At 39.2% G+C, this 25950-nt stretch overlaps 1 protein-coding gene across 1 annotated transcript; it reads left to right on the top strand.

Moving 5' to 3' along the window:
* The first annotated feature begins 1108 nt into the window (after positions 1-1108).
* Positions 1109-25507, top strand: LOC122642588 (conserved oligomeric Golgi complex subunit 1). Its single transcript, XM_043836098.1, has 6 exons — positions 1109-3312; positions 5393-5587; positions 5842-6122; positions 11812-11988; positions 12667-12844; positions 25225-25507. Exons 1-6 carry the CDS (start codon positions 1135-1137, stop codon positions 25396-25398), a joined length of 3183 nt encoding a protein of 1060 aa, XP_043692033.1. The 5' UTR covers positions 1109-1134; the 3' UTR covers positions 25399-25507.
* The last annotated feature ends 443 nt before the right edge of the window (positions 25508-25950 follow it).

Genomic DNA, 25950 nt, shown 5'->3' with positions numbered 1-25950 from the left:
GATGAATTGGAATCCTTTCAAAATGTGAAAATGATCTTTTATTTATATGCTAAAATGTTCTTTAGCTCAAGGCACTCTTCAAAGCTTTCATGATGATTTAGGAGGTTTTAAAATTGATAAATCAATTTTCAAAATAACGATTAAAGGCTTTGTCACACTAAGAATAAACCAAGACCAACCCCAAAAACTCAAAACCAATCTTGGCAAAGGTTCTGACCTGAACCGAATCTTATCCAAAATCTAGATTTGGCCGATCTTTATTCTAACAGAAGATGTATTCTTTTGAGGATTTTTGTGCTGAGTCGTTACACGAGAACAGTTCCCGCAGAACGAAAGAACACAAAAACTGTTCCCCATATGTTACCAACAAGACAATCGGTTAGATGTTTTGTTTGTTTTTTTTCTCTCGGAGGCCTGGGAGGGCCGAGGGGTAAGAGATAAGATAAAGATCCTCTCCAATTCTTTAATCTGACAATTCCTGACAATTCCACCTTCCTTATGTGACACCTGGCACAAACAGATCTAATGGTAAAAAACGATTTGCACCATTTCATGAAACTCTACCCGGTTTGGCAACCGGATCCTCTCAACCCGAGGAAGTAAACCCAAAAAACGCAGAAAAAAGGACACACTCTCAAATCACAGATCTCTCGGTTCATCTTCTTTCTTTCTTCCCACCATTGGAGAGCTGCAGAGGTTGCACCAGATCTACTTCTCCGAGATGGGTATTGGCTTTCGAGGAATTTGGTGAACCTTCTTTATTTCTTCCTCTATTTCTTTGAGTTTCTGTTGTGATATGTCAATGGATTTCTGTTCTGCTAAGTTGACTTCTTTATAATCATAGCTCTTCGTCTCTGCCTCAATCTATAAATCATCCTCTTCATCTTCTCCTTCCACCTCTCCATCAGCATCAAATCCATCATTTTGCATCCATAATCTTCGAGAAGAATTAAAGCCAACAGACACATCAAGTTCCTTACAGTATTCATCAGAAACTCTAGTTTCCTTACAGCGGTTTTTAATCTCTTTATCTGGTCTCTGTCTAGTGGCTATTCGATTCAAATAAGTAAAGGTTCGGTGACAGATCCAGTACCATGTAAGCAAAGGGAAGGGTATAGATATCGTGAATCCACCATGAGAGTACCTTCGAGGTCCAGCGAAGATGCAGCAGTTGCTGGTTTCAAAGATGCGGATACCCTCTTCCGGACGAAACCGATCTCCGAAATCCGCAATGTGGAGAAGGCCACAAAGAAGGAGATCGAAGAGAAGAAAGAAGAGCTTCGACAACTCGTTGGTAATAGATACCGAGATCTCATCGATTCTGCAGATTCCATTGTTCAGATGAAATCGTCCTGCGAATCTATCTCTGTCAACATTACAACGATCGATAATGGAATCCGTTCACTCTCGGCTGCCTCCATTGCTGGATCTCCCAAATTAACTCCTGATCCTTCAAGGCTTCGGATCTACGGGGTCGCCAGTCGTGTGAAGTACCTTGTCGACACGCCGGAGAATATCTGGGGTTGCCTTGACGAGTCAATGTTTGTGGAGGCTGCGAATAGGTATCTCAGGGCCAGAGAGGTTCATGAACTGTTAGTTAGCAGACGTCCCGACAAGGATTTCTTATCCAATTTTCCTCTGCTTCAACACCAGTGGCAAATTGTTGAGAGCTTCAAGGGCCAGATTTCGCAGAGGAGTCGGGAGAAATTAATGGATCGGGGGCTTGGCACTGTATCCTATGTGGACGCGCTGGCTGCCGTCGCCGTCATTGATGAGCTGGATCCCAAGCAGGTTTTGAGTTTGTTTTTGGATTCAAGGAGGTCTTGGATATCTCAGAAACTATTTACTTGTGGATCTGGACCTTGTGACTATAGTTATGTTATTTCGGTCTACTGTGATGTATTGAGGATCATTCAGCTTAGTCTTGGACAAGTTGGAGAATTATTTCTGCAGGTCTTGAATGACATGCCTTTCTTTTACAAGACTATACTGAGTACCCCACCAAGTTCGCAACTTTTCGGGGGAATCCCGAATCCTGAGGATGAGGTTAGGTTATGGAAACAATTCAGAGAGAGATTAGAGGCTGCTATGGTTATGCTTGACAGGGATTTCATTGCTCAAACTTGTTCCAATTGGTTGAAGAATTGTGGTGAAGAGATTGTTAGGATGATAAATGGAAGGTATTTGATTGATATAATCGTGAGCGGCAAAGAGCTTGCATCGGCCGAGATGGACATTCGAGAGACTTTGGATAGTCCGGAAGCATTGGAGGGGAGTTTAGAATGGCTGAGGAGTGTTTTTGGTTCCGAGATTGAGTCACCTTGGAAGAGTATCTGGGAGCTTCTTATAGGAAATGATGAAAACCTCTGGGATGGGATTTTTGAGGATGCTTTTGTTCGGAGGATGGAAAGGATTATTGACTTAGGTTTTGAGGATTTGAGCAGAGTTATCAATGTGAGTGATTCAATTAGGGCAATTGTGGCAAGTAATGGAAACCAGATTGATTTCCAGGCATACTTGAACAGACCTTCCACAGGTGGTGGAGTATGGTTCTCAGAGCCAAAAGTTAAAAAGACGGGCCTGGGATTTGACTTCAAGGCCATGAAGGAAGAGTATGATTTCCAAAGTTACTTAAATAACTATCTTGGACCTGAAGTTAGCCGAATTAGAGATGCCGTTGACAGTAGATGCCAGAGTGTTTTGGAAGACCTGCTGTGCTTCTTAGAGTCTCCTAAGGCAACTACGAGATTGAAGGAACTAGCACCATATTTACAAAATAAGTGTCATGGAAGTGTATTGAGCATACTAAAGGGACTTGAAAATGAGCTCGAATACTTGTCTACTGCTCTGGACAATGACCAAAAGGAGAAAGACATTGAGCCTCCTGCCATAGTTGTTGAGAGATCTCTGTTCATTGGACGACTCTTATTTGCATTGCAAAATCACTCAAGTTGCGTACCACTAATATTGGGTTCTCCAAGTTTATGGATGAAAGATACTGCAGCTGTGGTGTTTGATAAGTTACCGTCAAAGCTGAGGCACACCAGTTTGTCCCTTGATTCTCCTATTCGTGGCTACAGCAGAAGACAAATGCTTGATAGCCCGAGAAGACAAACTTCGTTGGTAGCTTCAGCCTTGTTTGGAATGAATGATAATTACAGTCCAAGACTTGAAGAACTTAGCAGGGTTTCACAAGATCTTTGCATTAGGGCTCACAGCTTCTGGATATCTTGGGTATCCGATGAGCTTTCTGTTATTCTATCCAGGGATCTTAAAAGAGATGATGCATTATCTGCAATGACATCCTTGAGAGTAAGTGGCTTGTGCTCTAAACCCTTAACCTTGTTGTTTTTGAAGTTTCCTTTCCAAGTTTATTGTCTTGTATCCACTGACTTCGTTGGTTTGTTATGCATTTATTCATTCACCTTGGATGAGATCTTCATTGGCTTGTTATGCATTTATTCATTCACCTTTGATGAGGTTAAAGTAAATTGAGTAACACAGTAAACATAAGCATATAGATGTTTATTCTTGTCTTTGCAGAAAGATCTACTTTCTCTTCTGTAGTTGAACTCCTTATATTCTACATCAATTTAATTAAAGTAATTAGGTCTGTTATCATATTTTTTGTTAAGATCAATGACCGTGTTTGCATAAATAGTTTAGAATAGGGCGTATTGTGGTGCAAGTCCCACTTTTGCAGGGTCCCGGCAGAGATGGACTGGAGTTGGTCCTAACCTTCAGAATTTGTTGTCCAATGTGAACATTCTTAAAATTGAGGCCTTGTGTTCACACTGGGCACTCATAACTCGTCATGCAATCTAATCTTCTCATTTTCTTTATAGCCAGATTTTTATTTTCTGTGCATAGTTGTCAAGGTGACTAGGAGACCCAAGGCGTTGGAGGGGTGCCTAGGTGTGCATTAAAGATATAGGTAATATAGTAATGATAATCTTGTATAATTATGGTTATATTTAACGTAGAAATCATATCAGTGCAATATGATATAATAATATAATTATGCTAGTAATGGCCTAATATGAGAAAACCAACATATAATAAACAAAGCATAGGATATAATATCAGCATATTCATTAAAAAACAAAGCAATAAATATAATTAACATAAACTTGTGAAGTGTCACCAAGGTGTGTTGTTACCTTGGACCCAAGAAAGAGCCCGTACGCCTTGACAACTATGTTTCTATGTCAAAAGCATTTGAGTACGTTACATCTTATTCTATATAGAAGATTTTTCTAATTCTCTTTTGATGAGTTTGAATGACTACTCAAGTAACTTTTCCCTGGCAAACAAATGAAATCCGTTTAGTTTAAAACTTTAGATTGTGATAATGCCAATGGAGAGAGGCTTCAACCTGCCAATTTTGGCTGACATGATCTTTTCTTGGAATAATAAAACCTTGAACCTTCTGGCATGGTTGTACTACAATTTTTGAATGGGATGCTCTTGCATCATGATCTGATTTGATGACTGCAATGAAAATATGTATGTCAAAGAAGGGGTGTAGAATTACTTATAGACTTGAAAATGCTCTTAATAAACAAAATTTTATCTTGACAAAGCTATGCAATTTGAAATTTGCAGACATCTAGATATGACCTTTCAAACAAAGAAATTGATCTACTGACAAATGAATAACACTTGCATTATAAGTTTTTCTTACTTATGGCTTTATTTTTAAGAGTCCTAGACTGTTTGGACTCATGGATAATGATGCCATAGTGGTGATGTTTTACTGTTACTTGAGAAACTAGTCGATATGTCATTAAGTTTGTTGCCATGTCCATAAAAGGCAGTGTGTTAGAAGGAAATGTTGATCCTGTTGTATATTGAGAGCCATATTTCTGCACTTCTCTCTTCCGTCTGATAGGAGTATTAAAAGCTAATGAATAAAGTTCTCCTTAGAATAAAGAATTCCTTGTTTTTGATAAATAAGATAACAATCATGTTGAATGTAAAATGAAGAGGCTGACCCCAGATATAAATTACAGCATATATGTGATCTGTATGAGTATAATAGATAACCTTTGCTCTCTCCTTCAGCATTTTCTCAGTCATAATGAAATGATCTCCGGATGGATAACCCTAATGGTAAAGTTTGGCTCTTATCCTAGATATAGTTGTTTTGATTATCAAAAAAAAAATAAAAAGGGATATATAATGATTTCTGTTCTGTTCTTTCATATCCAGTATGTTTATCTTGAGCTGATTGATTTGTCAACAGTGTCTGGTGTTTTAGTGCCTCTGTGATATCTGCCTGTTGAATAGTTTCTAATATGATTTGATGCTTTTATTTAACTTACATGATTTTTATTTGTATATTTCTTCACAAGAACATTTATTTCAATTGTCTTGTTAATTTTTCTGCAAGGGCTGGGAAGAAATTGTGGTAAAGCAAGATCATGCTAATGAGGACCAGCCCGAGATGAAAATATCACTTCCTTCCATGCAGTCTCTCTATGTCATCTCTTTTCTTTTTCAAGCATGTGAAGAAATTCATCGAGTTGGAGGTCATGTTGTTGACAAGCTAATGCTTCAAAAATTTGCTTTGAGACTTTTGGAAAAGGTAAACATCTCTTCTTATCTCAAAAAATGTCCAGTATAGCTCTCTAAAGTCATTATATCCGCACGCAATTTTGGTAGAGAACTATACCTATTTCCAGCATATTCTTGTTGTATTAGATTTTTATTTTCCATTAGCAACATACTAGGTCTCTGGATAGTGGATATGTATGCCGCTGTAACTCAAAAATGTTTCCTGGTGATTCATTTGCTGTCTTGTATATATATTTACCATGATGTGTGTTTTTTTTTTGGTAGGTGGTTGATGTGTATGAGGACTTTCTTTCAACTTTAAAGTCTCACAGGCCTCAGGTGTCAGAGAAAGGAGTTCTGCAGATGCTGTTGGACTTAAGATTTACTGCTGATATTTTATGTTCGGGTGATCTCAACATGAATAAGGAGTTATCAAAAACTTCAAAATCAAAGATTCCTATGAGACAGAAGCTGGATGCAAACCAGCCAAACTCTGTTATTAGAGAACGTGTCATGGGCTTGATTAATTCTCTCTCTCAAATGCTGGATCCAATAGATTGGCTTACGTGAGTTTTATTAAATATAATCCTTTGGATCCTATAAATACATTATCGTCATCTTCTTCTTTTTCTTATATAATGCACTAGAAGTAGACTCTCTCTCAAAAACTTCAAAGTTTAAGATTCCTTTGAGACAAACGCTAGATGCAAACCAACCAAACTCCATTATTAGAGAATGTGTCATGGGCTTGATTAATTCTCTCTCAAATGCTAGATCCACTAGATTGGTGATGTAGATAAAATACAATTGGGCTTATTTTAATGGAAATAAGCTTTAGTTTGGATTATTATATATGTGTTGTGCCTTAATGCCGTTGATCCAATGTGTTTTCACTTTAATGGGCCACTTTAATGAGCCTATAATATGGGTGGATGCTAGGCCTACGAAATTAGTTTTATTTAATTGTTATTAAGTGTTTTAGTTAGGCTGGATTGGGATTCTATAAGTCCAGTCTTGTTTTGAGTCAGTTTCCTTCATTATTTTAGTATCCTAGGAAGTTTATGTTACCTTATTAGTTAAGGATTGGTTTAGTTCTTTCCGTTATAGTGTTTTGAGTTTTCTATATAAGTTTGCAAGAGGATCCAGCTTTATACATGAATTGTATTAATGAATGAAGATGGCTTTTACTGTTCTTTTGTGTGAGACTCAGAATCTGGTTGTGGGATTCAACTATTCTATTGATGAGACTACAATACTGCTGGTGGGATTCCAGCAGCGCTAGGTGAGAAGCCTGGTCATATCCTCATTTTCTATTCTTCTTCTTCTCTTCTCTAATCCATCGATTCCAAGTATGTAACATAACTTCTTTCATTCGTATCTTTTAGTTGCTGAACCTGTTACTAGTTAACGGTCTGAAATTGCTATTCTCTTATTTGAATTTCCAGTAATGTTCTGGTTCTGATCTTTGCATAAAACCCAGTTTTCCTTCAAGTTTTTTGATTTCCTATTCTAACAAGGAATTCCTCAGAACTCAAATTTTAACGATTGGAATTCAAATCTGAATTCATATTAGACTTTCGATTTCTGTTCTAAAGTTCTGCTGCTATTTTGAACTTAAAAATCCAATTTTTACATTGATTTCCAGAAACCCTTCTCTCATTAGGATTTTCTGAATTCTTACAGTTTCGTGGCTGATCTTTCAGATCTGATTGTTGTTTGCTGTTAAAGTTTCAAGCCACTGTTTATTCATCAGATCAGTTCATAATTATTGTTGTCTGAAGTTTCCTGACTATATTGGTTTGGATTGCTAATTTGAATTCTGTTTCTAGGATCCTACCCCCAGTAGGACTATTCTAAAACTTAAGATCTGTCCATCAGATTTGGTCCAGAATTTGGGAAGTTATTCTTCTTCATTATTCTGACCTTGAGCTAGAATATTACCCGATTTTGATTCTTGGCTTAATTATTATTCTGTTTCTTCTGAAATCTGGTTTCAAAACCCGTCACTGCGATTCTAGTTAAATCTAAGTTTCTGAAGCCTAATCCTTGAGGCTTCTAGAAACCCATCAATTAGTATAGAGCTACGGCTAACAATAAATTAAGTCCCTCTGAAGTGGATTCTTGTAAATAAATGTATGAGATGGTGAAACAACTGAATAATAGATGTGATCCCTAATTCAGCGAATGGACAGCACATTAAAATCACCTTCCACTTTACAAGCTGGTCTCAATTCTGCACCTCCAAAGGAAGAGAACCGAGCATCCATCAAAGGAGGAGCCTGAAATCAAGGTTAAAGTTGAAGTGATTCCGACAACTGGCGATGACAAGGTTGATTTTGAGAAGGAAGAACAACCGTTAGAAATTGTGGAAGTCTATGACAGCGTGATCACAAGACAAAATTGAAGCTGCAGTGGAAGATGAGGGAGTGATCGAGAACAACTGTAAGCCCCAACCGTTGTTCTTACTGTTGGAGAATTTGTCGAGTTCGAGATTCCACCGTGCTATTTCGAAGAAGGGTTCCCAGGGTTGAAGACTTCATTCTTAGCTACTGTGAGTTGGTAGAGTATTATTATGGACTGCTGAAGTTTGATATGCATCACACATTGATCCCTTGATTTTACAAAACTTGAGGTCAAGCTTCGTTCTCAAATATAAGACAGGTAATAAAAATACCGTGGCTGATGCTTAAACTGGAAGATGTTCACCTTATATACTTTTTCAGCTCATGCCATGAGTATTAACCATATCAAGACTGAGTACCCTACGGACATGACTTCTCTGTTATATATCAGAAATTACAGTAAGGAGACCGAAACAACAACAGAAAACTAAGCCTTATCCGAACTTAATGGGGTCGGCTACATGGATCCAATCAAACAAAGTAGGTAGAAACTGTGAAATGAAAGAGAAGAATGGGAAATGAGATGAGAAGTGAAAAAATGGAAAATGGAAAATGACAAATGAACAAAGGAAATTACAAGAAAGTGAAAGAGGGAGGTACAGCCTAGCAAAGTGATCCTAGGTATTCATTCCATGGTGGTTTCTTTTCATGGGTACTCGATTGTACATCCCTCCATCTTTACGATGGCATCTCATGCGGAAGTTGCACGTGGAGGATTGGGGAGTACCTTTTGGATGTGATAAAACCCTCCTCTAGGTGACTGACCACTACTATTGACCATATCTTGATGTTAAGCATGTAATCAATCAGTGTGGTGTTGGTCAACTCATAAAAGGAACGAAGCAGAATACTGGTTCATATTCTTCGTTGTTTGTTCCTCACACACCATGGATTCACATCAGCATGGATTTTGTGCTTAGCCTACTCACTATTCAGGAAGATCACGATTCTATATTCATGGTAGTTGACAAGTTTTACAAGATGGCACACCTCATTCCTATTGGAGAACCTTTGATGTCACATAACAACACTCTTTTTCAGAGATGATGTTCGTTTACATGGTTTCCAGAGTCGAATGTTTTGGATTTAAATGTTTAATTTATGAGCTATTTCTGGTAGACATTGTGGTTGAAGATAAATACAAAGTTGCAATTCTCTACAGCCTCTCATCCACAGATAGACAGTCAGATAGAGGTTGTCAACCAAAGCTTGGGTAATCTCTTAAGCTGTCTTATGAGGGATTATGAGAAGACCTGGCTATCCATACTTGATATAGCCTAGTTTTCTTATAAGTTATAACAGCTCGGTTTATCACAGCATGGGTCATACTTTATTCGAGATCATACTGGGAAATCAACCTAAGTGGCTGATTGAGTAGTTCCCCTCCCTTCTCATGCAAGAGTTAGTATTGAGGCCGACGAGTTTATCTGGCATATTACTGAGGTACACAATGATGTACGCAGATGCATTGCTCTTAATAATGACACATACAAGGCTACGGCTGTTCGTCATCATTGTTATGTTGAGTTCATAACCGAAGATATGGTAATGGTATAAATAACTCCGGAAAGGTTTGAAACTGGCACCAACAAAAAGTTGGATCCGTGGAAGATGGTCCTTACAAAGTACTAAAGAAGATTGGCCCTCTTGCTTATGTTCTAGAACTGCCACCAGATATGATCATCAGTAATGTCTTCAACATGGCATATTTGACTCTTTATGTGGTCACCATTCAGATGAGGGCGATATAGAGCATTCTATTCGGTTACCCCAATTTAATATTCCACTCAAGTACAAGATTGAAGATGTTGTCGATGATAGATACACTATGGTACGAAATGGCGGTGGCTTATGCTTTTCTCGTCAAATGGAAGGGGCGGCCGAGGATTGATTGCAGTTGGATCCATGCCGACAATTTCAAGCGACTCAACCGAGACCTCTACTTGCAGTACATGTCACTTTTACATTCATTGAGGACGAATGCTTTCTAGCCGGGGAGAGTTGATGCCAGGGGAATTCATAACATACTTCCATAAGAACAATAAAATGGGCCTTAGATGCCTTAGTGGCCTTAATTATGTTCTGCCAGCTTGGGTCCACCAGCCCACATCGTAAGCTAGTTATTGAAGTTGTTTTTAGTTCTTTTTCTTATCTATACTGGTAATTAAAAGACATTAGAACTCCCCCATGATGGAGAGTTCCCTTTTCCCATACTTTGGCGTACCAAGGAACACCCAAGAGGTTCCTTCGACCTGGCCTTGAGGCTGATCTGAGCGTCTATTTTTCTGTGACAAATTCTCCTAAATTCTGGTTTTTCAAGTTTAGATTTTACTATTTGGGTTGTTGTGTTCAATTTGACCATTGAACCATTGCAGTACCTTGGGGTTTTATTATCCTGACATCATCCCACCATTGACCAGACTCTGAGCCTTATCCATAAAAGGTTGACTTTGACTTTATTAGTCAATCTAATTTCTGGTGTAGGGTTTTCTTGAGATCTTGTTACAGGGGCGTGTAATTCTGAACCTGGGGTTCATCCTATCTACCCCCCACCAATTGGCTTACGTGAGTTCTATTAAATATAACCTTGTGGATCCTATTGAGTACATTGTCATTATCATCATCTTCTTCTTTCTCTTATATAATGCAGCAGAAGTACTCTCTTTTGAGATTTTATAGAAAGAATTGTTACTTATCAAAGGAGGGGGGGGGGGGGATCGTTACAAATACCATTAGCTAAGGACAAAATTTAGTTTTGGGGAGTGGAACTGATGGTTGGGTCCTACGGGCATTGGACCTTTTATTTTTGGGTTTATTAATCTAATGTGCCTCTTTTATAAGCCCAAAAGTTAGGATTTAGGGGGGTATACACCTACACGGGATTAAGTATATAAAAAAGATTGTGTGGGTCCCATGTGCCATTAAGTAATGTTAATTTAGTCTAGAAATAGTCCTTTTAGTTAAGTATTTTGTGTCTTAATGTTTAGGTCAGTTTCCCTTTTGCAACATCCTTTTTGGAATAGTTTCTATTTTCAATTTTCTAGAAGATTTAGGTTAGATAGGGTCCATAATGAGTTACTATTTGGATTGTTTCTATTTTGTTAAAGGACTGCTAAATCAAATTTTAGAAACTCCAAAATTTCTGAAAACTTGATAATTTCAGATTCCTTGATCCTGAAGTTTAGGAATGTATTTAATTTATGAGTTGTGTTAAGAATAGAAATTTGAGGGGTTAGTTAATCTATAAATTAGTGGTTTGATATTCTATGGAATGGGCTGATTTGATAATGGAATGAGTTAAGGTTTAGTTCTATTTTGAAGCGGTAGTTGGTGCCTCTCCTTTCTCTCTCCCTTCATTTTCTTCTAAAAGTACTGTTCACGGTTACTTTTCATCACAGCCTCGTAACAGCCCCATATCTTCTCTTATTTTCTCTTACGCCCACTAGTTAATCCTGGCCTTCAATACATTTAGCAGACATCCTAGTTGATAACTGTTATTTTTGAAAAAAAATAGACATTCTTCGCAAGTTCATTTGATTGGATTGATTCCAACTATCTGATCTGTCTTATTGTGTCATCTGTGACCTATCCATGAGTGGGCATATGTTTAAAGTCATTTTCTCTGATTAATTTAGTAATAATCCACCAAGCAGTTATTCACCCCCCCCCCCCAAACAAAAAAAAAAAATCCACCAATTGGTGGAGCCACCTCCAAATGGGTATGCTTGAGGGTAGGAAGACTGGAACCATTCCCATTGTGTCTCTATTAATAATTGTTCTAACCTTTGCATTGGTGAATTTTAATCTCATCTCATTTAGTACGTCCTTAGTTTCTGAACTGCACATGCTGCAGGTATGAGCCATACCTTTGGGAGAATGTGAAGCGGTCTTACCTGAGACATGCTGTCCTTTTTGGGTTCTTTGTACAACTTAATCGGGTGTATACTGGTACAATGCAGAAGTCTTCCTCCACCGAGTCAAACATAATGAGATGTTCTACAGTTCCACGCTTCAAATACCTTCCAATCAGGTTAGTGTCTTGTTCATTGAGATATACATATGCACTTGGTATTGGATTTGTTGTTACATATTTACTCTTTCAAACATTGCCTATTCTTTTTTTTTTTTCCTCTTTTTTGCCTTTAATTGAGTGCCAAAATTCTGTCTCACTGTGCTGAATCATGCAAGAATTCAAATGAACCCCTCAAGCTCCTGAAGTGCAATGCTTTGTTTTTGCTCTCTATTCTTGTTTTCAGTTTTCGCTAGGGTAGAGTTGTTTGATAGTATTGGTGATTCTTTGCTCCTCCACTAGGAGTTCTTTTCTCTTCTCAATATCTCTTCCTGCTTCTTATTCACATTTCAAAGATATTGGCTGCCTTTCTTTTCTGTTTCCTAGACTTTCTAATCTATCATTTGCTGGATAATCTTTTCTTTGCTTTTGGCAATGGATATTCTGCACCTGCTTTCATCTATTTTTTGGTATTATAATTTTCTTTTCTAATTTCTTGATATCTCCTGATGCTACCGTTATTTGATAGTGATTTTTTCAGCCATGTTGGCTGGACTGGTTCTTGATGCTTATCAGTTTGGCATCTTTGTCTTCTAGATTCTGAGCTATCTTTTGATATTTATGTCTTCCTAATCCTTAGATATTCATGATGCTCAATGGTTTCTAATTGTCTCTGTTTTCCTCATGATGGTTGTTCAGCGCACCAGCACTGTCTTCAAGAGGAATATCGAAATCATCTCTTCCAATGACCTCTGTTGATGTTGCTTCTCGAAGTTCTTGGAAGACAATTTCGAGTGGAGAACTCTCTCCAAAGCTTGATTTTGATGATAACTCGAGTTTTGGGGTTGCTACACCATTTTTGAAATCTTTCATGCAGGTAAAAGGCCTAACTTTTTTTTTTGAAAATTTTCCACCCTTAGTGCAGTTTTGTCTTCTTTTTTTAATAAATTAAGTTATTTTTGTGTGAGTGGATTCTTTCCATGGCCATGGAAATAGCCTCTACTAGTGGGTCTTGCTTTTGTGCCATGAGGCAGCTCAATTGGCACTGAGCTGATTTTGGCATTCTTGTCTTCTCTGTGTATACTCATATTTTAGATTTTAGTGCCTCTATTAGTGGGTGTTTGTTTTGTGCTATGAGGCAGCAGCTCAATTTCAGTGCCTCTAGTAGTGGTTGTTGGTTTTGTCCACATATGTGTAGCCTCGTGGTTTAGGTTTAGCCCAAATGGTAATGCCACATGGAGGAACAAAGCTTTGAGAAGCTGGAAAATGTCCATAATTTTGACTTCAATTGGATAGGTGAAAATATAAGAGGAAGCTCACTGTATGGGGAGCCATATGTTGATATGTGCTATGAAATTTGATACAAGGCCAATCCAACGACTAACCTACATGTTCATTGATTAGAACTGTCAAATCAGCCATTGACGTGGCAGAAAATGTGTTAAGGCCTGTGGGGTTAATTATATTATTCCCCCCCCCCTCCCTTTTGATAATATTTTGAATTCAGAAATTTTAAAACTTGCATCATTGGGTAGCGGAAATGATCTAGGAAGTTTAAACTTTTGGCTTAGTGTTAATTGATGATATGCTAATTCTAGGAGAATTATGTAGTCAATTTTTATACATGTCATCTGAGTTGGAAGCTTAAGATGGCTCCTTTTTTTTAAAAAAAAAAAATTGTTTTACCTATTTTTAATGTGCCAAATTTCACTCCTGTAGACCTCTGCCACATGGGAGAAGGGGTCAATTTCTCACCTCATATTTTCTGATAGACACATACATGAAAGACCTAAGACATGAGTATGACATAGAGGCCAGATCCAACCACACCTCGCAAAAGATCACACATTTTCATTTTTTCCTCAACTAATTTTTTGAAAGAATTTTAAAGTTGTTATTTGTTGGTATAAGTTGGTACCTGGTTTGATGTAGATGAGGGTGCTACGCTAATCCACAATGGTGCTGTATCGCTTCTGTGGACTGGGCTGAACCCATTTGAAAGCCCAGACCAAGAACCGGGTCCAAATCTGATTTGAGTCTAGTAGGATATTTAGGCATTAAATTAGGTTGATATTGTAATATTTTATTTTATTTTATTCTGTTTGATTTTGGTTGGAAGTTGGATATGTTGATACAACTAGGATATAAGATTTGATTTTACTTCTATTTCAGTTTAGAGTTTAGTTAGGAAACTTTATTTTTTTTTGCTTTATATATGTAAGCAACCCAATGTAATAAACAGATTGAAGAATAAAAAGTTGAGTGTTGCCTACGTTGCTTGGGCAGCTTGGCTGTCGTCCCTTCCCCCCTCCACTGCGTTCTGAAATAACTTCTCTCAGGTATTATTCATTCTCTTGGATCAGTTCCTTTCTTCTCCTTATCCCTTCATTACTTCTCGTTTCCTTTATTCTCCTTTTCTTCCTTTTTAGTTCTTGTTAACCTACCCTATTCCAGCAACACCTACGATCAGTCACATTGGTTGTCGATGCCTCTCCTCCCTCTTCCTTTCAACCTAGGTTTTGGCTCGAAGGAAGTCCTTTCTTGTGTGACAAAACCCCTAAAATCTCGCTCCCAATAACCATACCTGTTGTGAGGTTCCAAGTGAGACTCAGATCCAAGGATCGGGATATTGTTTGGGACCTGGTTTCGGTCAGGCCCGAGACCAAGATTTGCCGGTTCTTGTTTCGAGGTTTCAACACTGGATTTCGACCCTGAGCCTCCCTGGGTTGAAACCCAGTGTTGAAACTTGGGTGTCAACCGTGAGTTTCGTTTTGGCCAGGCCTGAAACCGAGACTACTTGGAGATTTCGGCCAGTTTCAACTGAGATTTACCATGCTCAGATCTATCTGAAGTTTAGGCCAGATCTGAGGTCTCTCCAGTTCCTTTGTTGCTTTCCCTTTCCATTTGATATTTGTTGTCCTTGGGAGGGTTTGCAGTGGAGAATGATTGATGCAGGGCATAGCCTACCAGGCCCAGCCCAAGTTTATGAAACCAGCAGCTGGCCCATCAAAGAAGGCCCAGCCCGAGTTAATGACCAGCCCAGATCTGTCCAACCTGGATTGATTTCAATTCTGTCCCTCACAGCAAATTCGTGGACCCTTGGGATTGCCAAGTCTGGCCCCGCAAGTCAACAACAGTCTAGTGAATTTTCAATCCCAGCAGTGACTCCTCAGTTCCAACAAAGTGTCTTTTAATTGTACTAGTTTCCAGTTAACTGTCTTTTCATGTTCCTAGGCAGTTTTAAATGTTTTCTTCAATTATTTTTGTTTGTAGTTCCTATGTCTTGGGAACATTTTTCTATTTCTTGGTTATAGTTTCTATGTCTAGGATTTGTTTTCTATGTATGGGGAATTCCAAAGGGATTTTGGAATTCTAAGAGTCTCTTTAATGTTATTGTGCTGTAATCAAGATTTTCATCTCTATATAATGCAAGTCCTGGCTGCTCTCAAAAGCCAAACCCAGAATTTTGGAAACAAAAATCCTCTTGTGAGAAACAAGAGCTGTGAGATTCAGCAACCCAGGTGGGACTCCTATGGCTGGGCAACTAGTGGGACTCTAGTTTGCTAAATTTATCTTTTTTTGTTTATCATTTTCAACCTCAAGCTTCCATCAGCAAAGTTACAGCAGCACTTCTTGTTGCAGGTTAGCTTCAATCCAACCCCTTACAACTTCACCTTTCTGTAACTGTTCACGTACCCAGTCCCTGCAGCAGTCCTTAATCTGGTCATTACAGAACCAGGATTAATTTTAAGAACTTGTCACTGATATTCCATTAGAACCAGCAGCCAGCCACCCTAATCAACCCTAGCCTAATCAAACCAAGTTCAGATCAAAACTCTATTCTCTACCAGTTATCAATCTTGGCATGCTGGCCTTTTAGGTTTGCATCAATAATATTCTAAAATTCCAAACTAGTTGTTTCTCTAGGGAGGAAGTACCAGATCATATTGGCATACTGTTGGTAGAACCGTAGGTCAGAAAGAGAGAATAAAAGAATGGAATGGCTTGTTGTATTGATAGAAAAGCCCCTCTATTTATGATAGAGGGGAAGTTACAAATAGACTAAACTAGGCGATGTGGGATTAAAACCCACACAGCCAACATAAACGTAATACACTAAATAACATAAAAAAAAATACCCCAAAAGGACCAGAATACCGTGAGGGTATTCTGGAGTATATATTCTAACACTCCCCCTCAAGCGGGATTATATAAATATTAATGAAAGAAGATCCAGCTTGGACTAAAGAAAAAAGAACTCCATAACAATGCTAACACTCCCCCTCAAGTTGATGCATACAAGGTACTAATGCCCAACTTGAATAAAATGGGAAAAAAGTTTAGCAGAATCCAGCTTCAAGATGAATGCAGCTCCCAAATAAACCTTCAAAAACTTTGAAAAAAGTAGATCTTCGAAACTTGGGCAGATTTGATCAGCAAACCTAGATTGGAATGTCATCCAAAAAAGGCAGCTTTCACCAATCTTCTATTGCTGTCCAGTGATGAATCTCTGAATGATAATCTTGAAGATAAAGAACTAGGGTAGCGAGCAGATGAATCAAGCAACAGTAAAGATCAAGCAGCGTCAAAAAACAACCCAACTGTAGAACCTCATATAGGCCGCAATAACCAAACATCTTCAAAACTTTAAGACCAACCTCCCCCTCACGGCAAACTCAACCCAATAACAAAGTAAATACCCATTGGCAATGGTGAAACCTTTGACCTTCTATGTTTTGCACCAAGTGTTCCTGCAAGTTCTGCTTTCTGCAATGGCTACAGGTATACTGTATATAATCCCCCCTCACGTGTAGTGCACGTGGACATAAGAGAGATGATGTAAGAGATAGGGCAAAACATAATATTCCAGAATTTTCTAAGAGCTACCAAGGGTAATGGAAAAATAAGAAATGGCAAAGAAGAGAATACTATGAACTTCCAAGGTGGTTATGGGTTATGCCAAAGGTATGTTTTGGGAGGTGGTGAAGGGAAAAGAGCAGTGGCATAATGAAGTACGGAGTAAATAATGCAACCTTAAAATTTCCAACCATCTTCAAACGATCAAACAAACACTTTTGATGGAAACTCCTGCAGGGGAAAAACTCCTAACTTCAATATTTAAATCTGATACAGATCTAATTTGAAGTAAGGAAATGCTCCATTCTTCAAGGCTTGATCAATCTTCAAGCATGGAGGAACAAGTGTGCAAAAAACTCCAATGTAAAAACTCCCACATGCTAAACAGTACTAACGAAGATATCTGGACAACAATGGATGTAAGAAGCTTCAACAAAAATTGGATCAGATCTGAATTAGTGAACAATGCTAGGATTCAAGCTCCAAGGTGAGTCAGATATGAACCAGAAAAGCTTCACATAACTGAATAGGTTCGTAGTTGCAACCAATAACCGTGGAACACACTGTTGTAGTCCCAAATAAGCTGATCTCCAGGGTAGCAGATTCGAGTCTTCAATAATGAAAGAAATTCGATCTCCAATTGTAGGAAATTCAGTCTCAATAACAGGACAGCAGTATTCCACATAAAGGCAGCAGTAACATATCAACCAGTCATGCTTACAGAAGCCAATCAATAAAACCAGCAAATATAAGAGAAATAACCTGACAGATCCATAGGGAGTTGAAGCAGCCAGCCATAGAGGAACAAGAAAAAACAAGTTGATAATTGGAGAAACCGAGCCATAAGAATGAACTGGATTTTTTCCAAAAAGAACTGATGAATGATGCTGAAATATGGGCTGAATACTCCTCTGATGGTTATAAAACTCTCCTAAAAAAATCAGCAATAGTGGACTGCCCTAACCCTTAGATCGATAATAGTCAGGGTTTTGTAAAAACCCTGAAAGTGAAGATTGATTGTAGGGAAGGGGACTTCAACAAAGTGATGATGACTTGTCAAAGGTGATGTCTTCTGGTAATAGATGTTGACCACCACTGCTGGAATGGATCTCCAATTCGAATAACCAATCTCCTTGGTAATTGAAACTTGATCTTCACGTGGGAGAAACACCAAAAAATTGCAGAAAATAGGGTAGCAGCTATCATGTGCAATAGACCTTCTTCAAGCCAGGAATAGTTGAAGTAGAATGTCCTTCTTGATGGTAGAAACACCTCCACGGAACTCCAATAGCAGTAATCAACCCTAACCCTAAAATCGATATGTGGCAGGGTTTTGTAAAACCGTGAAAAGGAGGATCGATTGGGGTTAGGGGTCTTCAAACTCTTGGAAAGAGGCAAATACTTAGGTCGAGTAATCCTTGTAGGTGGAGTAATCATCCCTCCAAAAGGCAGCAAAGACTAAAACCTGTAACCCTAATTTCGATTTGAGTCAGGGTTTTAACAGGCAACCAAAAATAGCAGGGTGCAAACTGAGCCATCAGAAAGTGTCCAAACTGAAGTCGATTAAGGCTTGTAGTAGTAGCGAATTATCCCTGAAAAATTAGCTGCATCTGACAAGGGAAGCCCCAAAATCGATTGGAGTCAGGGTTTTGAAAAAAACCCTGAAAAGGTGAGATCGATTTGGGTATGGAGGCTGGAATACTTAATAAAAGATGGAGAGAAGGAAAAAAGGGAAGTAAGGCTATGGAATAGGGTAGAAGAGGGCTGGAAGAGGCTGCATAGGATGCTCCAAAAATTCTGGACAGCTCCAATATTGCAGGTATGGCTCCAGCAAATTTCGAACAGAATTTTTTAATAAAAAAGGTAGAAAGGAAGGGGGGGGCAGCAACTAAATCATCGATATTCTGTGTTTACCTCATTAGTGTTGCCCCTTTACAGGCTGAGAGGAAGAAGACCAGAAGAAGGAGAAAACCGAGAAAGAGAGAAGAAGGGAGAGATCGATGGAGAAGTAGGGAGACTTAGGGTTTTTTTTCCCTCTCTCTAACCTAGATCAGACCAGCCCTGATACCATGTTGGTAGAACCGTAGGTCAGAAAGAGAGAATAAAAGAATGGAATGGCTTGTTGTATTGATAGAAAAGCCCCTCTATTTATGATAGAGGGGAAGTTACAAATAGACTAAACTAGGCGATGTGGGACTAAAACCCACACAGCAAACATAAACTTAATACACTAAATAACATAAAAAAAAATACCCCAAAAGGTCCAGAATACCCTCACGGTATTCTGGAGTATATATTCTAACACTCCCCCTCAAGCTGGATTATATAAATATTAATGAAAGAAGATCCAGCTTGGACTAAAGAAAAAAGAACTCCATAACAATGCTAACACATACTCTCCCAAAAAAGAAAGAGCAGACCCCATTGAAGATGGGAGTGAGGTACAACAAGGTGCGCATTAGCATCCACCGCCCTTCTCACGGAGCCGTACGTGAACGTGTGTTGCATCTAATTGATTGCTCTTTCTTTCGATTGAGCGTTGATACCTGTGGACTCTCTCTCAGCTGGTGTGCGTCCATAGTTTAAAATCTCGCTATATCTCACCATTTCGGGCTGGTCGAGATATTCGAAATATATCGAAATTTCGCCGAAATATGGTATGTTTTTTTGCCATATTTCGGTACTCCACCTCAGTGGGTTTTTGGCCATATTAAGGCTTGATACTTCATGTACACCATTATTTAAGCTAAATAAACACAATTAAACCTTTATATTGCAAAAAAGTGAACTCAAAGTGGTGTTTTGGGTTTGCACCCTTGATTGACAGTATATGGTCGGACCCTAATGTATAGATAGTTAAATACACATTGCATAAGTATTCAAAGACATAATAACAAATTGAAACAAAGTAATGAATAAAAAATAAAGTCAAATGTAGCCTTTAGTTTAAACTTTAAACTAAAAAATGAGTCATTTCGGAATAGTGCAGCCCAACCCGCTTGTTTTGAATCTGCCAGAAAACTTCCATCACAAATAATTTTTAGGGAGTCAGATAGTAGGGAGATTAGCAACTCATTTTTGCAGAGATGTAAAGGGGTCGGGGTAGAGCTGATTTGAGGGAAACATGATGGTGAGAGATTTAGATCCTGAATCCACTTCTTAATATTATTTAATATTGCCAATGGGTTTGCAGGAGTATTGTTAATGCGGCATTTATTCCGTTCATTCCAGATGAAATAGCAGGTTGTTGCGAACAAGGATAGGAAAAATTTTGGTTCAAAATTAGGATAGGGTGGTGGTTGAGTCAGGAGAGATGTGCAGAGGTGGTAGATGGAGCAGCCCTTAAAATTCGGTTCTAAGTCTCAGTGGTCCAGCCAGCCAAATGTGTTTGGAAATGTTGCAGGAGAGAAAAAGGTGGCAATAAGATTCGGTGGAAGTGTTACCACACAGAGCACAGGTTGTATCTATGTGAAGAAATCTTGACAAGATAGATCTTGTCCCAAGGCCATTCAAAAGGAGTTTCCAGCAAAAGATCTTAAATTTAGGATGTATTTTTAAGGACCATAAGCTTTTCCAAATTTTTGGTGAAGGTGATGGACCAAGTAGAGGGTTGATATGGTAACGAGCTGCAATTTTTGTGGTAATGTTACCCTGTTTGCTTAGGGGACAGTATAGAAAGTCCGCATGAGGAGTGTTAGAGAGTGGAATGTTGGAGATTTGTGATGCCAGATTAGAGGGGAAGATGGAGGAAATGAGAGGTAAGTTCCATGACCTTCCACACATGATATCAGAGACGACTTGGTATGACTGTCTATTGATATTCGGGGCATCCAAATATGGGGGAGAGTGCCCCGGAATCCAATTACCATCCCAAAGAGGGATATCAGATCCAGGGCCAATTTTCCATCTGGATAAATTCCTGAGATGTGGCAAGATGTGACCAATGCTGTTCCATACCCATGAGCCCGCTTTAGGATTGAAAGACGGGTTCAAAATGGACTTACTGTGAAAGTACTTGGCTTTGAGAAGTTTATACCACAAACTATTGGGTCGAGTGAGGAGGCGCTAACCAAGTCGAATTAAAAGGGTTTCATTGTGGTTGGCAGAAAGTCTCAACCCCCCCCCGGTTTTGGGCTTGCAAATAGACTTCCATGAAATTAAAGCAAGTTTTTTCTCATCCACTCTCCAGCATTTAGAGCTAATGGAATCTAAGGTGGTGTGGATGGCTTTTGGAAGGAGGAAACAGGACATAGAGTAGGTGGGCATAGAGCAAATAACAAATTTGAGTAAAATTGTACGTCCAGCTTGTGATAGTAAGGAGGATTTCCAGTGACGAAATTTTCCTTTGGACTTTGGAGATTAGGCCAGCACAGTGGTTGCTCTTCCTTCTAGAAATGGATAAAGGGGTGCCAAGATAAATGGATTTTGAGGTCATCTCCTGCATCTTGAGTCTCTTACAAATCAGGGAGCAGGTCTTTGGTGGGGTGTTATTGCTGAAAAGAACCTTACTTTTATTCCAATTAATAGACAATCCAGATAGATTCTCAAAGAGTTGTATGATGGCCTGAATGGTATCAATGTCATCCATGGATGCACGACAGAAATCATGGTGTCATCCGCAAAGAGTTAATGGGTGATTTCAGGTGCATGTCTAGCAATGCGGATTCCCTTAAAAAGATTAAGGTCACGATAGGTGGCTAACAACCTGGAAAGACCTTCCATAGCAAGTATGAAGAGATGGGGGCTTAATGGGCATCCTTGTCTGATTCCTCTAGAAGGCTCAAAATAATCAAAAGCCCCACCATGCAGTTTGATAGAATAAGAGACTGAAGTTTGAGTTTGAGTTTTAAAATCTGGATCCTAATAGCTGTTGATAGGTACTGGTTGGTGAATTGTTTTGTTTTAAATATTCGAGTTTGAGTGGTTTTTGGGGCACTTTAGAAACCGGTGGCTGGTGTGTCAAGAGTCCCTTTCCTTCTCCTGGCTTGTGATATGTTATTTCTTAACAAAAAGAAAAAGAATCACCCAGAAACTCCCATTGATCTCTCAGGTTTGATCTATTTTTTCTGTGGTTAATCTTCAAGGTTCCTGTCGAATCTGACTTGTCTGATCATGCGAATAACTCAACCCAGAATTGAGACTGACCAGATAATTATTTTACTTGATATCGAATTCTTCATAAACTATCCAAGTCTGGTTTATCAAGTTGATCAGATAACCAGCTCTGATCTTATTTTGGATTCTGTTCTTTCTGACAATTTTTGATCTGACTTGCGTTACTGCAAGTTCCAAATTTGAGTTCTATTATATCTTATATTAGTTTCCTTTCACATTTTTCAAAATTTGCCGTGCACTAGAATCTAATCACTCCTTAATTGTGGTTCCAGTAAGTTATCTTGCTTCTAAATCCTGTTTTAGGATCTTAGAATGCTAGGGCCACATCAGAATACGTATCACATGAATTTCTGGTCTGGGTCTTGACTTGAGGTGTTACTCATTGGCTGGGTTTGGGTGGAGTGTGACCCTGGGCCAGGCTTCATTGTGCTCTCTCCGCTTGCTGGCTGGAAAGTACAAGAGCCCAACTTTCCAAGTATTAATGATTTTTCGTTAGTCTACAGCAGCACAAATTAGTATTGGAACCTGCCTAGAAAACAAAAGGGATTTTAATGAAACTTAACAAATAAATAAATAAATAAAATCATTGAATAATGAAATAGATTCCAAACCATGGTTGCCAAGGTGTTAGTGATGCGTAGGAATCCATGCGCCTTGGCGCTTCGGTGCCTTATTGGTGTGACCTTGTGTCCAGGCCCCATCCAACACCTTGGGTCGCCTTGACACCATGTCAACCATTCACCAGACAATGTAAAGGTGTCAACGACGCCTAAGAATCCATGCGCTTTGGCGCCTAGTTGACTTGTTGGTGTCACCTTGCGACCAGGCCCCATCCAACACCTTGGGTCGCCTTGACACTGTGTAAACCATGCGCCAGACAATGTAAAGGACTGCAGTTTTTGGTTTTTGAGAGGAACTAGCCTGGAAAAAAAAAAGAAGAATGTGATGAAAACTGTTTATGCATACAAAAGAAAAGGGGATAAGACATCCTCCCAACACAAAATTAGCAAGAAGTCAATCCCTGATGTGTGCCTTTCAATATCTCTAAACTCCTTTTGTGTAGAAGTTGAACCAATAATCCAGTGCCTGTGGACATATGCTCCATAAGACTGTACTTGAAGTTCTTCTCTTCCTTTATTTATGAATTCCTCATGTAATTGCATATGAAATCATAATCTATAGTAGTCCTTTGTGGCTAAAGAGGAATTTTTTTTTTGGGGGGTAGGGGTGGGGTGGGGTCGCTGGAGATGCTTCTATAAGAATTGAGGGCTGACCTGTATCACCTTTGAATATGCCTGTGAAGAAACTCCCGACTGCGTTGCTGTCTCATGATGCAAGAATAGACGGCTTTTGTTCTCTTGATCCCTCTAGCACATTGCAGATCATTTTCTAGCTTTTAATGATTCTTGTATAGGTTTCTGACCATGAGTGCTCTATCAAACCATGTGCTATAAAGCTAGCATGCCTGACACGTGGAGGCATAGGAACTTCCCATGTTTTACAAATGAGAGATGGTGTGTCACCATGACAAATATCTCAAGAACCAAAAACATATTTTGGAACTTTGGACTTGGTGGAGTTGTTATGCATACTGTGAAGTTAAACATCCGTTGATTCCCCCAAGTTGGAATGCTGAAAGCTGAACCCTACTTGATGTCAAAAAATGAGGTCATGATGGACACAAAAACCTTTAGGGATAAGGGAAGTGTTAAGGGAACCCTGGGTCAGTCATCTTGTGGACCCCCAGATTTGATCGGGCCTCACTGGAATATAATTATGTAGACTAGCTGATGTTTGGAAGGTATTATGCTAGAAAGTAGAAACAAGCATAAGAAGAGGGTTAGTTCACTTAACCAATTAGTGGACCAACCCCTTGGGCCATAGGGCCAACCAGCCTTGAGCTGGGCCAGCCCTTTCAAACCCAGGTCGTGGGGGGTATTTGGCTGGGAGTTGCTGGGTCTTTCAAACCCAGATTGTGGGGTGTATTATTGTCTATTGTTATTGTCATTCTTTGAGTACGAGTTGCTGGCCGATGGGTACTTATAGTGGGGACCACTTTACTTCAACTTTGACAAGGATTATTCCAGTGGGGCCCACAAGTAAGGAGAGCCAGCTACTGCACTTCTAGAAGACTATATTTAGTTTCTATTTTCCTAGTTACTAATTTTAGAACATTTTCAAGTTAGTTTCTAATTCCTTGTAACTTGAGAGGCAAGCTATTGTCCTCTATGCTTTTGTTAGGCTTTTAGAATCCACCCCCATGATTTTAATAAAGTTGATTTGAGATTGCTTTGTGCAAATTTGATTGTCCTATTGTGAGGATGAAGACCTGAGAGAGCCGAATTCCTTATCCCCTTTTCCTATCTTCTTCTATTTTCTTCTCTTGCCCTGCTCGATCTCCACTTGTATTGCTGCTGCCTGTGACTGCTACTAGTGCTGGAGTTCCCTTGAAGGCCTTGTTCGATCTATCAACTGAGATACAGAGCTGTTGCTGTTGCTTCAACTCAAAGAGGCCATAATCACTCCTGCGATTCCAGTTCTGCCCAGTTTTTGCAACAGATTTCAGGCTTGAATATCTCCACAGCCAGCCACTGAAATCAGTTGAGACTCGAAGAACGAAATCACATCATCAAGTGTTACACTCGATCCCTGGTTTGGGATTCTAGTTCTCTCTGGTTTGCGAGTTCTCCCCTAACCTTCTATTTTGGGATCTTCATATCTCAGCCCCTAGCCATCAGAATTGGCTGAAATTTGGAGTGTATATTCTCTTCACCACCATCTCCACTCGACTTGAGTTTGGAGACATTCTACAGGCTGGTTTGGTTTGAATTCTTAAACCTTCTAATTCTGATTTTGTTTCTAATTTTGTGTTGTGGGTATTCTTGGGGCTAGGTTAGTCTTACATTAATAAAGTTCCTTGAAAGAGGCTATGAAGTAGGGGAGGTGCATTGTAGGTAGGGAGGGGGGACTAGATAGGTGACCCACAGTCCTGGCATTGCTCATGGGAAAATGGCTTGGAGACACAATGATTCACTTATTTGATGCTTATTGCGGCACATGGCACTGTGCATGCTAGTTGTAATAATTTTTGGATGAAAACAATGTAAAACCTTGAAACTAATCTAGCACTAAGGAAAATATATGTATTCTCGTGGCAATTAGTTGTGATTTATGACAATTGGTACGACCTTTGCATTTTGTCACTACAATGAGGATTGATATTTTCCTGATTTCTTGGTTCAAGGAACATTAATGTCCAATTAGTAATATTACTCGTAATTGCAGGTTGGTTCTAGATTTGGGGAGAGCACATTGAAACTGAGTTCCATGCTTACTGATGGCCAAGTTGGCAGGCTGAAAGACAGATCAGCCGCTGCCATGTTGACATTTGGAGATATTATACCTGTCCAAGCTGCAGGCCTTCTTTCCTCCTTTACAGCCGGAAGATCTGACCCTTGATTATGGACATTCATATTCTCTCCTTTTTCAGTAGGCTTATCTCTGTAATTTACTGAAGATGGGACACGATGGTTATCTCCGTTGTCAGTTGGAAGAGGCAGATTTTGCAGCTCTCAACTGTTTTGAAGTTGATTGGGAAATGAGTCGATGACTTCCATTTTTTGAAATGGTTTTACATGTGGAGAGAGAAAGAAAAGGATATCAGACAAGTGAATGAATTGTCCTCCATTGGTTCTCTGGATTGAAGATTTCACAAGTCGGGGCAAGTATGGAAGTAAGTTGGGAACTCAGTTGTGAGAAGGCAAGAAAAACAAATTAATCCAGGAAACGAGGCATAAGCTCTCATGGACAGGTTTATTTAAAATCAGCTGAGAGCATCGTCATCAAAAAGTGGTGTCTGCAATATACAAGGTTAGCTCCACAACCCTGTACCTTTTCTCTTTCATATTTTCCCATTTCTTGTTCCCCTTCCTCTTATACATCTATACATGTTGATTATGTTCAACCTTTAGAAACTCCTATTAATCACATACCTCTCCATGTGAGGTTTAA

The sequence above is a fragment of the Telopea speciosissima genome, chromosome 10, assembly GCF_018873765.1.
Source record: "Telopea speciosissima isolate NSW1024214 ecotype Mountain lineage chromosome 10, Tspe_v1, whole genome shotgun sequence".
Classification (NCBI taxonomy): domain Eukaryota; kingdom Viridiplantae; phylum Streptophyta; class Magnoliopsida; order Proteales; family Proteaceae; genus Telopea; species Telopea speciosissima.
The sequence above is the reverse complement of the archived record's forward strand: the minus strand, read 5'-3'. Positions and strand labels throughout refer to the sequence as shown.